Source organism: Lathamus discolor, chromosome Z, assembly GCF_037157495.1.
Source record: "Lathamus discolor isolate bLatDis1 chromosome Z, bLatDis1.hap1, whole genome shotgun sequence".
In the NCBI taxonomy this organism is placed as follows: Eukaryota; Metazoa; Chordata; class Aves; order Psittaciformes; family Psittacidae; genus Lathamus; species Lathamus discolor.
In genome coordinates this window covers 65,713,185-65,729,707 of record NC_088909.1, presented here as the reverse complement: position 1 = coordinate 65,729,707, position 16,523 = coordinate 65,713,185, and the positions used below count along the sequence as shown (strand labels likewise).

General features: G+C 36.9%; 1 protein-coding gene across 1 annotated transcript in view; it reads right to left on the bottom strand.

Moving 5' to 3' along the window:
- The window catches only part of CNTNAP4 (contactin associated protein family member 4), a 225,895-nt gene that overhangs the window by 174,090 nt on the left and 35,282 nt on the right, over positions 1–16,523 (bottom strand). Inside the window, exon 2 of the mRNA XM_065661351.1 lies at positions 11,338–11,448. Within this exon, the coding sequence (XP_065517423.1) occupies positions 11,338–11,448 (111 nt within the window). The remainder of the gene's footprint in view (positions 1–11,337; positions 11,449–16,523) is intronic.

Below are 16,523 nucleotides of genomic sequence, written 5' to 3'. Positions count from 1 at the left end.
ACTGAACAATGAGCCGGCTTCAGTGTGTGCTCGCAGCACAGAAAGCCAACCGTATCCTGGGTTGCATCAAAAGGAGTGTGACCAACAGGTCGAAGGAGGTGATCCTGCCCCTCTACTCTGCTCTTGTGAGACCTCACCTGGAGTATTGTGTGCAGTTCTGGTGTCCTCAACATAAAAAGGACATGGAACTGCTGGAACAAGTCCAGAGGAGGGCCACGAGGATGATCAGGGGACTGGAGCACCTCCCGTATGAAGACAGGCTGAGGAAGTTGGGGCTGTTCAGCCTGGAGAAGAGAAGGCTGCATGGGGACCTAGTAGCAGCCTTCCAGTACCTGAAGGGGGCCTATAGGGATGCCTAGGATGGACTCTTTATCAGGGACTGTAGTGACAGGACACGGTGTAACAGGTTAAAACTTAAACAGGGGAAGTTTAGATTGGATATAAGGAGGAAATTCTTTCCTGTTAGGGTGGTGAGACTCTGGTATGGGTTGCCCAGGGAGACTGTGAGTGCTCCATCCCTGGCGGTGTTCAAGGCCAGGTTGGATGAAGCCTTGTGTGGGATGGTTTAGTGTGAGGTGTTCCTGCCTATGGCAGGAGGGTTGGAACTAGATGATCTTGAGGTCCTTTCCAACCCTAACTATTCTATGATTCTATGATTCTATGATTCTATGATTTTATATTTGGTACTAACTGGTTCCAAGTACCACTATGACATTAGGAAGAGACCACAACAGAAAGCATATTTAATTAATAAATTCTAGAATCTCCATGAAAATGCAATTTAGGTCCTTAATATTTAATACTGAAGGAGGACTCCGCTCTCGTGAGACGTCACTTGGAGTATTGTGTGCAGTTCTGGTGTCCTCAACATAAAAAGGACATGGAACTGCTGGAACAAGTCCAGAGGAGGGTCACAAGGATGATCAGGGGACTGGACCACCTCCCTTATGAAGACAGGCTGAGAAAGTTGGGGCTGTTCAGCCTGGAGAAGAGAAGGCTATGTGGAGACCTCATAGCAGCCTTCCAGTAACTGAAGAGGGCCTACAGGGATGCTGGGGAGGAACTCTTCATCAGGGACTGCAGTGACAGGACAAGGGGTAATGGGTTAAAAGTTAAACAGGGGAAGTTCAGATCAGATATAAGGAGGAAATTCTTTACTGTGGGGGTGGTGAGGCACTGGAATGGGCTGCCCAGGGAAGCTGTGAATGCTCTATACCTGGTGGTGTTCAAGGCCAGGTTGGACAGAGCCTTGGGTGAGATGGTTTAGTGTGAGGTGTCCCTGCCCATGGCAGGGTGGTTGGAACTAAATGATCTTGAGGTCCTTTCCAACCCTAACTATTCTATGATTCTACGATTCTATGACTATAAAACTACAAAACCATATAACACAGCTGATGGGCTATGATATTTACTGGTACCCTCAACAAATTTAATACTTTTCATCTTTTGTTTAAAATGGTAGAAAAAAATAGGGACCATACAGGTGAAGACTTTGTGGAGTATCCATGTGCTTATAAATTGTGAAACTGTGGAAAATAACTTATGGAAATACTTTGATCCTGCAAGTGGCATTAACATTAATTTGAAGATGTACTGCAATCTACTGATTCCTAAATGACATTAACATATAAAAGTGAGTAATACTGACTATGTATTACTAAGCATAACAGAATTTTTCTTTATTTAATGAAACAGAAATATAAAAATAAGGAAGAAAAATCTCTAAAAAGGTCACTTCTATAAACGAGTTAACAAAATAATGTTCAGAAAAATATCCATTAAAAGTTGTACTGATTCCATCCAAATCAATTCTACTTAACTCTACCCTGCTATCTACCATCATTCCAATTTAACCAGCTTAAAAAGAAAAACCTTTAAGTACATTATCACTTCTGTTTTTACACCAATCATCTTGCTGAAGGAGCAACTTTATCTTTTTCTGCTGATTTCAGTCACTGGGAGGAGTTATGAAAACAGCTCCACTGCAGGTGAAAAATTTCACAGGTACCATATGCTGGTCCATAGCAGTTTTACAACCCGGAGCAATGAATGGAATTAATTCCAACATGGACAAGGATGTTAATGTGCTGCTATACACTTCTCTGCACAGCTGAAATGTTTGCTACATCCCCTTCTATTCACTACATCCAAATAATTTACTACAACCTGTCTGGTTATCAGCTGAGTTCCCGGACAACAGCAAAATCGACTGAAGAACCATGGATAGATTTCATTGTTCACTGGAAATCTCAAGGAAGTTTAGTAGCAAATACAATGTACTGCTTTTACTAATTTACTAATTTTCACTATCTAACACTAATTTCTCTGCCTAAATATTTACATACAATATCTGTAACTGAAAATTATTCATCTAGGATATAAATTATTTCTTTTTTGGAAGAAAAACAAAGTAATATTTAAACACTGGACAGAGACTGCTGTTCTTCAGCTTGCCAGGAGACCAATGAAATTTGTTCAAAACTGCTAAGTAATAGGATTTTAACTGTCAATCTCACTTCAAAACCTTTCCTCAGTTATTCATCTTCTAAGTAGGTGCAGATTGTGATAGAAAGTTTAAAAAAGTGAATGAAAATATATAAGTCCATTTTGCATACATAAGGCAATTACTGAATATATATGTGAGGTTAAGTTATTACATCTATTTCTAATACTGGTTTTCATTTAAAAAATAAAAGTAATATCCATTCATGGATATTTTATTTCTACTCACTTGTATAGCAAAAAGACGAGACAGGTGAAAGTTACTTTGCATCAGTTAGACCTACTTTAGCCAGCAGTCAACACAAGGAGTTTGTTACTTTTTAGAGAAGTAAATTAGACTTGTTAGAGTCTAATTTACTTGTAGCTTTTATGTAGTATTTTCTGAAGTGGCTTAGTATAGGATTTTCTGTATCTTTGAGATGTCTAAAGATGTATCACCATATTGTAAAGATTATGATAGTATTTGGTTTAATTACCTGCACTTCTGACACTGAAGAAAAACAGTGACTAAGGTATTTATGAGAATGCCTCTATTGCATAAGTCTTTAAGTTAATTTAGCCTCAGAATTCTGAGCTCTTCACTCCGCTGAGCTGGCATGGCAGTAGTATCACAGAATCACAGAATCACAGAATCCCAAGGGTTGGAAGGGACCTCAAAAGATCATCTAGTCCAACCCCCCCACAAGAGCAGGGTAACCTACAGTACATCACACAGGAACTTGTCCAGGCAGGCCTTGAATATCTCCAGTGTAGGAGACTCCACAACCCCCCTGGGCAACCTGTTCCAGTGCTCTGTCACTCTTACAGTAAAGAAGTTCTTCCTGATGTTAATGTGGAACTTCCTATGCTCCAGTTTACACCCATTGCCACTTGTTCTATCACTGGATATCACTGAAAAAAGCCTAGCTCCATCATCCTGACACCTACCCTTTACATATTTGTAAACATTGATGAGGTCACCCCTCAGTCTCCTCTTCTCCAAGCTAAAGAGACCCAGCTCCCTCAGCCTCTCCTCGTAAGGGAGATGTTCCATTCCCTTAATCATCTTTGTGGCTCTGCGCTGGACTCCTTCAAGCAATTCCCTGTCCTTCTTGAACAGAGGGGCCCAGAACTGGACGCAATATTCCAGATGCGGCCACACCAAGGCTGAGTAGAGGGGGAGGAGAACCTCTCTTGACCTACTAACCACTCCCTTTCTAATGCACCCTAAGATGCCATTTGCCTTCTTGGCCACAAGAGCACATTGCTGGCTCATGGTCATCCTCCTATCCACCAGGACCCCCAGGTCCCTTTCCCCTTCACTACTTTCCAGCAGGTCAACCCCCAAGCTGTACTGGTACATGGGGTTGTTCTTCCCCAGATGCAAGACTCTACACTTGCCCTTGTTAAATTTCATCAAGTTTCTCCCCGCCCAACTCTCCAGCCTGTCCAGGTCTCGCTGAATGGCAGCACAGCCTTCTGGTGTGTCAGCCACTCCTCCCAGTTTTGTGTCATCAGCAAACTTGCTGAGGGTGCACTCAGTTCCCTCATCCAGGTCATTGATGAAAATATTAAACAGCACCGGTCCCAGCACCGACCCCTGAGGAACTCCACTAGTCACAGACCTCCAGCTAGATTCTGCGCCATTGACCACAACTCTCTGCCTTCTTCCTTTCAACCAGTTCTCGATCCACCTCACTACTTGATCGTCATCCAGCATATATCCCAGCACAACAGCAGTATGAATATGATCATAAAAGAGAAAAATGTTATCTTATAGGCTAGCAAATTGGGCACTAACAGAGCAAGGAAAAATATTTCAAAGGACAGAGCTAGAGAAAGTTCCTTTGCCAAATTAGTCTCTGAACTTTTTTAGGGGTGTGGCGGGAAGACTTTTTCATGGGTTTGTATTATTCTCCTTTGGAATTGAAAAATGTAAGGATTCTTTAAAAACGGAATTTAAGACACTTAAATTTGCTTTGCGCTACAACTGATATTAGTCAAGATTCCATCATATAGAAAACTTCCTGACTTTTTTGATGTAGGAAATTGTTCAAAATCTGGGATGTTGGCCCATCTAGCAATAGACAAATGGTCTTCAGTTCTTTTTATTTGTTAGGAAAAATAACCAAACCAAAAACTCTGCCCCTGTTCCCCAACTTGAACATGAAAGGAAAAAATTGAGAAAAAACAAATGCATCAGCAATTATGATCTGTTTTTCCATCCATCAAAACATTAAACGAGGTATGGTCTTAAATTATTTATTACTGCAAAGCAGGCTTGAGAATTAAATTCAGTTATATGTCTCTAAAAGATACCACATTTTTGGCAAAATTTAGCCTTTATCTAAACTTTCAAAAACATATACTTTAAAACTATCTAACCCCAAATTATCAATTAAGGATAGATCTAGATATCTATTTTTTATTATATTGAGTTTAACAAAGATGATAGCATACATGACTTGTAGCAAATTTGATTTCTGAAATAAATTGTTACTTGAACTTGCTCGCATCCCCTTCAAGTTTGCTTCCAGAAGTATCTGAATATTGTAGTTCTACAAACTTTTTTTGAAAAATGGTCTCACTCTTTTCTATGCCCATAGTTACATTTCAGGTGGAAAAACAGTCCCCCACAAAAAAATCAACAATAAAATACCCTTATTACTGTTTCCTTGTTCCTTCTGTGCATTTCACCATAATTTAATTTTGCTACTTCACAGATGCTCTCCCACATGAAATAGCTGTGGACAAAAATTTTTGTTAGTCTCTGTTATGCTTGAACAAATTTTGATGATAGAGCAGGAATTCAGCTTATCGGAATAACAGTATGAATATTTCTAACTAATAAATAATCATGAAAGCACAGTGCTCTGCAAACTTAAAATATTTGTAAATCTTTTATCATATTTACTTACTCATTTCCTCCCTTCCTCCCTCCTTCCCTCCCTCCCTCCATTCCTCCCTCCGGCCTTCCTTCCCTCCATTCTTTCCTTCCTTCCCTCACTTCTTCCCGTCATTCCTTCCTTCTTTCCTTCCTTCTTGTCTTCCTTCCTTCCTCCCTCTCTTCCTTCCTCCATTCCTCCCTCCTTCCCTCCCTTCCTTCCTGTCTTACTTCCTTCCTTCATGTCTCCCTTCCTTTCTTCCTCATTCCCTCCCTCCCTTCCTTCCTGTCTTCCTTCCTTCCTCTGTTCCTCCCTCCCTCCCTTCATTCCTTCCTTCCTTCTCTCCTTCCCTCACTTCCTCCTTCCCCACCCAAAACAAAACTTTAGACAGTTTTGAAATAATACTGCTTCAAATCCTGCCTTCACTGAAACTGGTATACACTTGGTAATTTCTTAAAACTTGTAGTCCACCTAGTATACCATATACACACTGTATACAACTTTCATGTATGCCCATGTATTTTCTGTAAGGTGTTTAAAAGAGGTGTTAAAAGCATTTTCTATCAAAAATGTGAAACTGTACATTGTATTAAAAGTAATTTTGTAGTTAACATGTTGAGAGATTGATGGCAATGTTCCCTCTGAAAGCTCTAATCATTGCACTAGTGAAAAAAAAAAAAAAAAAGAAGTCTGTTTTCTTCCAAAGAAACTGAATGGTACAGGAATTTCACTGACAATATAGCAGTACATATCATCTTGTCTTTTATCCGTAAGTCACTGTAACCACTGATTATTTTATATAGTTTAAAAATAAAAGATTGAGATCATCACTTTTCCCTTATCCACATGCATCTACTAAAGTCAGGTAAGTCATAAAAATCTAAGCCATGATGTTAGCTGGATCAACTTAGATTTGCTGTTAATTTATAAAAGCCCAATGATTACCATCAAGTTGGGTCTTTTCAGTCTAGCTTAGTCATTTTATTATTGCTTCTACAATAAAGCAAAATATTAGCCTTAATGAATTTTATCTGCATACTAATGAAATACAGATGGTAAGCTCGCTCTAATAATCTTTTGGTGACTAAAAAACCTAGCTGCTACGGAGTTTTTTGATTATAAAAGTTAAACTGCTTCTTAAAAAAAAAAAAAGAAAAAAAAGCCAAAAATAGATGTTTCTTCTTACTGTGTGAGATATGTTCTTCTGTTCTTTTTTTCTTGCATTGTTTCCTAGATGTTTTCTTTAACTACATGTAGGTAGAACTCAGTTATCCATTTAGGCATACTTAGTGTGAATTCCCAAAAAAGGGACTAAAAAGTAGGGTTTTATAAAACAAAGAAAAAAAAAAAAAGGTGGGACTTAGAGTACCATATTGAATAAACTATCCTTTAAATTCTCTTTACACTAGAAAAAAAAAAAAAAGTGCAATAAGGTGTATTTGATATTCAGTGAAATAGAAAGGGAAAGATTATTAAAAAAAACCAAAAGAAGCTCTATATACACACCAAAGAAAAAAAAGATCTAGCAGCTGTTAACGCATTCAACTTTCCAGGCTGCTTCTGAAAATCCAACAATGTAAACTGACAGCATAATTAAAATACATGGATTTCTTCCTACTTCAGGGGAAAGAGAAAGCTGTAAACCAGATTTTTTTGGCTACTTAACAACTTCTATATTCAATTTTCTTCTGCTGGTTTTTAATCAAGTGTGAGTGTGAATATCGGGCAAAGCTATCATAGCCAAATCCCTGTCCAGCTCATTTAACTACCCAAATATCAAGACTCTTCCATCAATATGTGCAGTCTTGTACTGCAACTGTATTTGAATTTTTTACTGCTAAAGTTGCTAAAGTTCACTAATCCAAGAGAAGGCCCGCATTTTGTGCATAATGGTTCACATTCCCATTAATAAATCTTTTCCAGTGAGATTGGAATGATGAATGAGAGGAATTTGTCTACAAAAAGCATGACATGTTGATCTCATTACAGCCAAAACCAGAAGACCCTAACCTCAATAACAACACAACCTTCTGTATTTTTCATTCAAAGTAGAAAATTATCTGTATTAAAGGCAAACCCATTTACAATTATCAGACAATGTGTTGTTTCCATGAGATCACTGACAACAATCCAACTCATATTCTCCTAATAACAGATTTTTTTTAAAGTATATATGTTTTAACAATCATTTTCTGTGTGACTAAACTCATTTGTTTATAGCAATGCATGTATAATCACTTGCTTTGTTTCAACCAATTAAAATTTTCATGTGCATGGACCTACAAATATAGTCAGGTTTTCCCTGTTTCATCAGAAGGTACTGAACCAAAAAATATTCGAACATGACAAACAAGTAAGACATTGAAATCCACACTCTGTTGAATACTGTGAACCTGAGGTACATGGAATGAGAAGGCAGAGAGCGAGCAATCTTCTCCCTTCATTACACAACTGCTGCTGTGTGTCTACATGGGATGGCAAGATAGCAGATGTAAAGCTATGAGCAATTCTAATGCGTGACTGCTCTACAGGGCAATGTGAAGGAAATGATAAACCTAAAAAATGCATTCTAATATGGTACAGACAACTTCACAGCACATGAAAAGAGCCAAACAGAAAAAGTTATTAAATGTACATTTCTGGAAAGACCAATATACTGTTTGATGTGAAGTGCTGTGCTAGTTAAAATCCTAAAAGCACATATTACGTCAAATTAAGGCAGTCCTTCTAACACACTGTCATAGTTTAAGCCCAGCTGGCAACCCAGAACCATGCAGCCGTTTGCTCATTCCCCCCCTTCCTCCCCCTGCTCCCAACAGGATGGGGAGGAGAATCGAAAGAATGTATCTCCCACGAGTTGAGATAAGAACAGTCCAGTAACTAAGGTATAACACAAATGCACTACTGCTACCACCAATAATAATTATAATAAGGGAAATGATACGAGAAGAGAATACAACCGCTCACCACCCACTGACTGATACCCAGCCCTACCAGAGCAGTGATCTAGCCTTTCCAGGTAACTGCCCCCAGTTTATATAGTGGGTATGACGTGCTGTGGTATGGAATACCTCTTTGGCTAGTTTCAGTCAGGTGTCCTGTCTCTGCTTTCTGCCAGCTTCCCCTCCTCCCTGGCAGAGCCTGAGTCCTTGGTCAGAGTAAACATTACTTAGCAACAACTAAAAACATTGATGTTATCAGTGTTGTTCCCAGGCTGAAAAGTCAAAAACACAGTGCTGCACCAGCTACTAAGAAGCAGAAAAATGACTGCTACTGCTGAAACCAGGACACACGTAGAACTTTCTTTAATATCACAACTTCATTCAAAACAGAAATTCATGCTTTTCAAATTAAGATAATGAAATAACATGTGATATTCCTTCTTCACTATACAGTACGTACATCTATCAGTACACGGCAAATGTTCCAGTAAATTGTGAAGATTCAGGAATGGAATGCTTTCAGCACTGCAAAATATTCTTAAGATTTAATTTACATGCTTATCAACTATATATACCAGTGTAAAAAATAATAATTAAATTTTAGAGGGCAACGGGATGTATTTGAATGGCTCTGAGTAACCAGCATGATTTTTTGTCTGTATTACTGCTGAATTATTAAGATTAGATTGTGGCCTAAGGCACAATATTTCAGTGATGTCTTGACGTGCTTGAGAGGTGGACCTGTGCCAACCTTACGAAGTTTAACCATGCCAAGTGCAAGGTCCTGTACCTGTGCCGGAGCAATCCCAGGCACAGCTACAGATTGGGTGGAGATGCGATTCAGAGCAGCCCCGCAAAGAAGGACTTGGAAATGCTGGTCAAGGGAAAATGAACATGAGCCGCCTCCAGTGTGCACTCGCAGCACAGAAAGCCAACTGTATCCTGGGCTGCATCAAAAGGAGCGGGACCAGCAGGTCAAAGGAGGTGATCCTGCCCCTCTACTGTGTTCTCTTGAGACCCCACTTGGAGTATTGTGTGGAGTTCTGGTGTCCTCAACATAAAAAGGACATGGAACTGCTGGAACAAGTCCAGAGGAGGACCACGAGGATGATCAGGGGACTGGACAACCTCCCCTATGAAGATAGGCTGAGAAAGTTGGGTGTGCAACCTGGAGAAGTCTGCACGGAGACCTCATAGCAGCCTTCCAGTATCTGAAGGGGGGCTATACAGATGCTGGGGAGAGACTCTTCATTAGGGACTGTAGTGATAGGAATAGGGGTAACGGGTTAAAAGTTAAACAGGGGAAGTTCAGATCAGATATAAGGAGGAAATTCTTTACTGTGGGGATGGTGAGGCACTGGAATGGGTTGCCCAGGGAGGTTGTGAATGCTTCATCCCTGGCAGTGTTCAAGGCCAGGTTGGACAGAGCCTTGGGTGAGATGGTTTAATGTGAGGTGTCCCTGCCCATGGCAGGGGGGTTGGAACTAAATGATCTTGAGGTCCTTTCCAACCCTAACTATTCTATGATTCTATGATTGTATTAGGTATGGCAACATAGAGGGACTGTGTTGAAATAACGCCATACTGCCTCATTTTAATGAAATCTTTCCTAAAGCCATGTTTCCTCCTTCGGATTAGCGCTGTGATGTTAAGACCAAGAATCCTGGTGATATGCTGAGTTAAAAAAAGAAGAAAAAAATCTTTTGTTATTGACAGGACTGTTATTGCAGCAATGACTGAGCTCGCGGCTACTTGATGACTTGATGGCTGATAATTGAGGTTCCTTGGTATTTCAAACTTTTTAATACTCAGTGTACTTATATGTGTTTTTTCCATCACTTTTGAACATAATGCTTATTAATTTTATATGTCTTGACAGTTCAAATTCTTTTTTTCTTTAACAGATTTTTATGTAACATAGCAGATACAGTCAAAAAACTTCAGAATAGATGTTCTTCACACAGAAAGTATAGTAAGACTCTGTCATTAGGAACAGAAATAATATTTACAGCAATTTGGCAATTAATAGAAACACATAATTTCTCATTGCTATGGTATCCTTGACACAAAATAGAACATTTGAGTTATCACTAAACTTCAGTTAAAATGGGTAATCTCCACATCTTCTGCCATAGACTGAAGGGTATAAAACTTTAAGCTACGTGGCAGAAAAATAAAAAGCAAACAAGCAAACAATGCTACTAAATGCATTTAACAAAAGAAACTGTCCTGTAATTGACCATAAATACTACAAATGTATGTTTAATAACTATATCAAAGAAAACTTGAAATGATACAGAACTTTGAGAAAATCTATGTGGAGGTATAAAGATACGATAACCAAGGAAATTTTCCTTCAATTTTGTAAAAAATTGGACTATATGCCAGTTAAACAATTTGCACAATGTCAGTGAAAAATCATAATAATATATTAGGCTGGTGAAGAAATAAAATTACAATAATCAAGACTATAAATTGTTAGGAAAAAAGAGAATATAGCTTAAAAAAATATTTCCTGAATATCTGGTTTAGACTTTCCACATGGAATTTACATTTACCTTTGTTTTTTTTTTAATAGAATAACATACAACAACATTCCTATGCTTGCACTTGTTTGTCCTCTAAGAGATTATTTATGTTATTATTATCTAGTTATGACACAAAATTTTTCCTTCTTTTTTTCTTTTTTGAGAAGGCACAGGTATATATCCAAAGCTGTCTACATTTTATGCTGGAAAATCACACAAATATTTTGGGTTCAGATAGAATCAATGCCCTACACTAAAATTAGTAAAATTATCACAAGTGTCTATATGTATAATTTTAACATGCAAACTTCAGTTAACATGGCAAAATGAATTCTTTGAGACTGTTTTACCCTCAAATTCTCCTTAAAACAACAAATGTAACTCTCTTCATACCCAGTAACACAGAATATGATCACTATCATTTCAATGTTATGCACAGATACAAATTGAAAAGATAGTTATAAACAAAATAACATCAATCAGCCAACAAAACACACTCACCCTCTCTTCGATTAAGCTTCGCAAATCCAGGGCTGTGACTGCTAGACAGCTCTGATGAACTGCTGAATGACGACTGAGGCAAAGCAGACACCAACTGATCATCACAATTATCTGCCAGTGAAAAATATCACATTCAGGTTAATACAATGAACACAATTTACTAGAACTGTGAGCAAAGAGAATTCTAAAAAAATATCTGAATCAACCCTGTATCTCAGAATACTACATCTCTAAGTGTTTCCAATTGCTTTATTATACATGAAAGTAACAGTAATGAGGCAGCACTTTTTTTTTTTTTTACCCAGTATTTCATGAGTTTATCAAGGTATAATTTCGTATGCTCTTCAGCTGCCTGTATGTCCAAACTAACCTAGTCCTGGTTGTAACATAAAGCTACAACCTCAACACATGTTATTTTCTTTAGACGTGATGCCAGCACAAGTCTGTGCAGTCACATTTAATGTGCAATCAATCACATTTAATAGAACTATTCTTCAAATGAAACCATGAACCAAATTAAATCAAAAGTATTATCTGTTTTAAGCACTGTAAGAATAACGAAACGGAAAATCTTCTGCTTTGCCAGTGGTATGCGCATTTTGATAAAGACACAGTACAAAATCATTATTGAAGTTATTAGTATGCGAGTCGTAACATCACGCAGAATGAAACCTGAGTGTTTCAGAAAAAGAAGACTTAACTGCAGTTCACAATCAATGGTGCATAAGCAAGCAAATGCTAATCAATACTTTGGATGTTAAATGTCTCCCCAGCTCAATTACTATACAGGGCATGTGTTCATTCTTCATTTAAATTTGAAAAATATAAATTGAGAATCAATGTTTGTTCTAGTTTTAGCTGAAAGAAGACTGACTCTCAAACACTAGAAGTGTAAGCAAAGCTTTCCCCTAGCTATACTGTGCTGGCATCTGTTGCTTAGAAAATCAGAGGAGATTATGTAAACTATCAGTCTTTATGAAATGGTTCTTTTTAGAACAAACACATTCTGTGAATTAAACTGACAAGTGACAAGACAGGCGAGTCCTTTTTCTTCTAACCCTTTTGTTTGCGTACCAAATTTCCACTATCAAAATCATGAATATAAATTAACATTTTTTTTAAGTGACTCAGCGACAATTAAGAGTTTCTGCTGAATAACTATGGATATTTATAAGTAGCAACAAGACTTATATGATTGTCTCAAGGGAATTTTTTGACCACCTTCAAAAGCAGTTTTCTTCATGAAGTTAGTTCAGTTGATTCCTTAAGCAAAACTCTTCTTGAAGAGAAGGCCTAATACTGATCATGCTTCAGTAAGAAATTCTATCAAATTCCATAAATTATCTAGCCACTGCAAACAAGAGGGTATTTTAATCTGTTTGATAAGCTTACATACTTCTTACATAATTACTTACATGAATACTTACACATTATATTTCTACCAATTAGAAGTACCTCAGCCATGTGAGGAATAAACAAAATTATTATTTATGAGTTTATTTCCTGCTCTAGTTTTCTGTAATACAAACTGCAAAATTTTATAACTACTCTCTGTTGTCTCATTTTTCACTTCATTATCCTCAGATTAGATTTATAATGGTGAAGGAGCGTATGATACCTGGGAAAATTGTGCAACTGGTAACCACAGAAGAATTAAAAAAAACACAGGAAACAAGATTTCATCTTATAGAAAAATGCATTGCAGAGGTAAGTCCTAAAAAAATATTATTAGTGAAAGGTTTCTTTGCAGCACAAAAATAGAAAGAACTTACTAGTCATAAACTATACCAGAAAGAGAAGTGTATGATGACGTGTTCCACACACGGAGCTACTGACACTGCTGATGCAAGGGAGCACATCAGGTGCCACTGATCCTTTTTCTACTGCAAAGTCTACATTGTAAGCCTAGATACCAAAATGAAAAACAAGAGGAGATGATAGAAAGGTATTTTCCCAAAAATCTATCTACATGATCTAGAATTACAGAATTGTGGAATCACTGGGTTTGGGTTGGAAGGGATCTTTAAAGACAATCTATTCCAACTCCCCTGCAATGAGTAGCGACATCTTCAATTAAACAAGGCTGCTCAGAGCCCTGTCCAGCCTGGCGCTGAATGATTCAAGGGATGAGGTTATCTACAACCTCCCTGTGAAACCTGTTCCAGTGTTTCACCACCCTCATTGTAAAAAATTTATTTCTTATCTACCCTCGTTCAGTTTAAAACCATTAGCTTCTCCCCTATCACAACAGGCCCTACTAAAAAGTCTCTCCGTCTATTTATAAGCCCCCCTTATAAATATGGCTGCAATATGGTCTTCCTGAAGCCATCTCTTCTCCAGGCTGAACAACCCCAATCCTCTGAGTCTTTACTCATACAAGAGGTGATCGTTTTTAGGGCCCACTCCAACAGGTCCACAACTTTCCTGTGCTGAGGATTCCAGACCTGGATACAGCAAAATTTGTCATCATTTTTGTATGTCTCATATTTTCAAATTTACTCTTCTGGTGAAGGGGGGCATGTGTTACTAAATTAATTACCAGGTGACTAATACAAGTACTAGCATATAAACAATAGCAGATACACGCTTTTTACAACACTCCTGAGTCTAGGTCTTCACAACTTTTTAATTAAGGAAAAAAAACACCTCAAAAACATTTAAAGCTTTCAAATTTAAAAACTTTCCGCTGGATGGTTGAGATGGAAGCCTTAATATCATTTGATTCTGCAGACTACACTTTTCACCTTTTATGATCCTAATGTACAAGTTCAAAAGGAATTAACAGTACTGTCTTATCTTGCCTAGATGGTCTAATACACATATTTTTGAGATATTCCCAAAAAATCATTGAGCACTTACATAATTATGTATATGACACATTAATTATATTATCATAAATCATATGCTATAATAATTTATGTCAATATCATTTTGTAATAAGTGCATAAGCAGTTGAATATACACAAGGCTTTATCTAACATCTAACAGTGCAAGACATGTTTTTGACAATACACAGTAGTAATTAAAGAAAAATGAGCAATGTATCTCAAATAGATACACTGAATAATTACACGTTTATTTCACAACAGCTGCTATGCTTTATTCAAGGAAAATAACTTCGTATCAACTTGTATTTTTATTGCTTAGCACATGTAGCTTAAAACATGTCCTTGTGGCAGCTTACAGTGTGCAATGTAACTTAAAGTTGCAAAAATTCTGTAATTAAATCCAAAATGCTCTGTAGAAATCGGCAGGAACAGATGGTCAGTATCAACTTGTTTCTCAAATTTAATAAAAGCAAATGAAAACATAATCTGTGCAGCAAGACAATTCTATATGGTTCTACCTAAAGTGGAAGACATGCTACACAATGAAATAGTGTTTGAGTTCAGTGTTTTCCCACATGCTGCTGGTCAGGTTGTCAGTTCTCTTGGGCACCCTTCCTCTGTAGTACAACAAAACAGACCTTACTGCTGAAAGTAATCTAGGGCTTCCTAGGGATATTTTGTATAGATCCTCCAAGCTAAATGAAAACTTAGGTAATCTATTCTAATATGACTTTTAAACCAAAGAATTTTTGTTAAAATGTATGCATCATATAACTTTTATTAGATTTTTGTGATTTTTTTTTCTATCCTAAACAACAGCTAAGAATACAAAAAATGTAAACAAACCACAGGTTTCTGCAATATGCACAAAAATATGGTATCAAATTAGGCTTTGTGAAGGAAAGATTATGTATTTAGTTATGTGATTCTGATGTAGAGACCTTTAGGCAAATAAAACCAAACTCAGGCCTACAGAGTTATTGTAAAACTGCACAATGAGAAGAGTGAGGAATAATTGTGAAATGCTAGGTTTGGCTAATGCAGTATGTTGACATGAGCTGTAACAGCTGCTGTTCATAAAACAATGTCTGAAAAGAGTAGTATTCAAAAGGACAGAAAGACATTACTCTGGGAATTAGAGGTGAAAAGCTGATTAGAAAAAAAAACACCTAGTTGAAAAGAAAAAAAAAAGGGACGTGTAACCAGAGGGAAGAATACATAAATAAAAATACAGTACCAAATGCAAAAAATCTATTCAGGTTATGTAAGGCATGCCTTTCCGAATACCATAATTTCAGCCCAGATTTAATCCAATTTATAAAGCAACTGAGTCATTTTATAGGAATAAAGCTTAAGTGTTGCATGTAAAAAGTTTGCCTACAGTTTCTCTTCCAGCTTCAAAAACTATCTCATCATGCAAATTCAGAGTAAGCCAAGAAATTATTCATTCAACGGTACTACCATAATTTACCTAGATCATGCCATATGATCTACAATAGAGTTCAAATAGGATATCATCTAGTAAAGCAGTTATCATGTTTATGCTTATAACTTATTTGATCAACTATAGTTAGTTATAGATAAACTATAGTCAATCAAATAAATTTTGTGTCTTAGACCTAAGCAGTACCTTGCTAAAATAAAAAATAAAATATTAATAAAAATAGTAGAATTCTGGAACATCAGGAGATTTAACTCTTCAGGATGCGTAAGTATATATTTTTAACTCCATGTAGTGAAAAAAAAAAAAACCACCATGTCATTTACAAGCATAAAACTTTTTTCTTTTGCAATGTCAAGAATGTATTTCAGCTTGAATTTAACAGTCAGGCTGCTGTTTGTCGTCTATTTTTTCAGCTTGGTCCATAATAGAGACTCACAGAATTGCACGTATAGTAATTTTGAGTGCAAATTTAGTCTAAATAAGCAAATGTCAAGATCATAGCTCTTAGTTACTGTAAGCTGATATGCAATCAAGATTCTGTTTATAGTTGTCCAAAAAAGTACATGTAAAGGACGTATGTAGAAAAGAAAGAAAAAAGGTTATAATGATTGACTTCCCTAAAAAATATTAAATTCTTCAGCTTTATCAAGGATTCAGAACATAGTGAATGTCCAACAAGCAAAGTAATAATTTTAATGTTAAAAAATAAAAATATGTTTCAATATTTTTCACATGGAAATAAAACAATACAACAACAAAAAACAGATCAAAGAAGTTTAGCAATCTTTCCTCAATTAGGAAAAACTAAACAGCTAAACATCAGACAAATAGACTAGCTAGGGAACACTGGAAATGCAGTCTTAGTGGAACAGAATATAAGAAATAATAACTCTAAGAGTCTCTAGAAGTTTAAT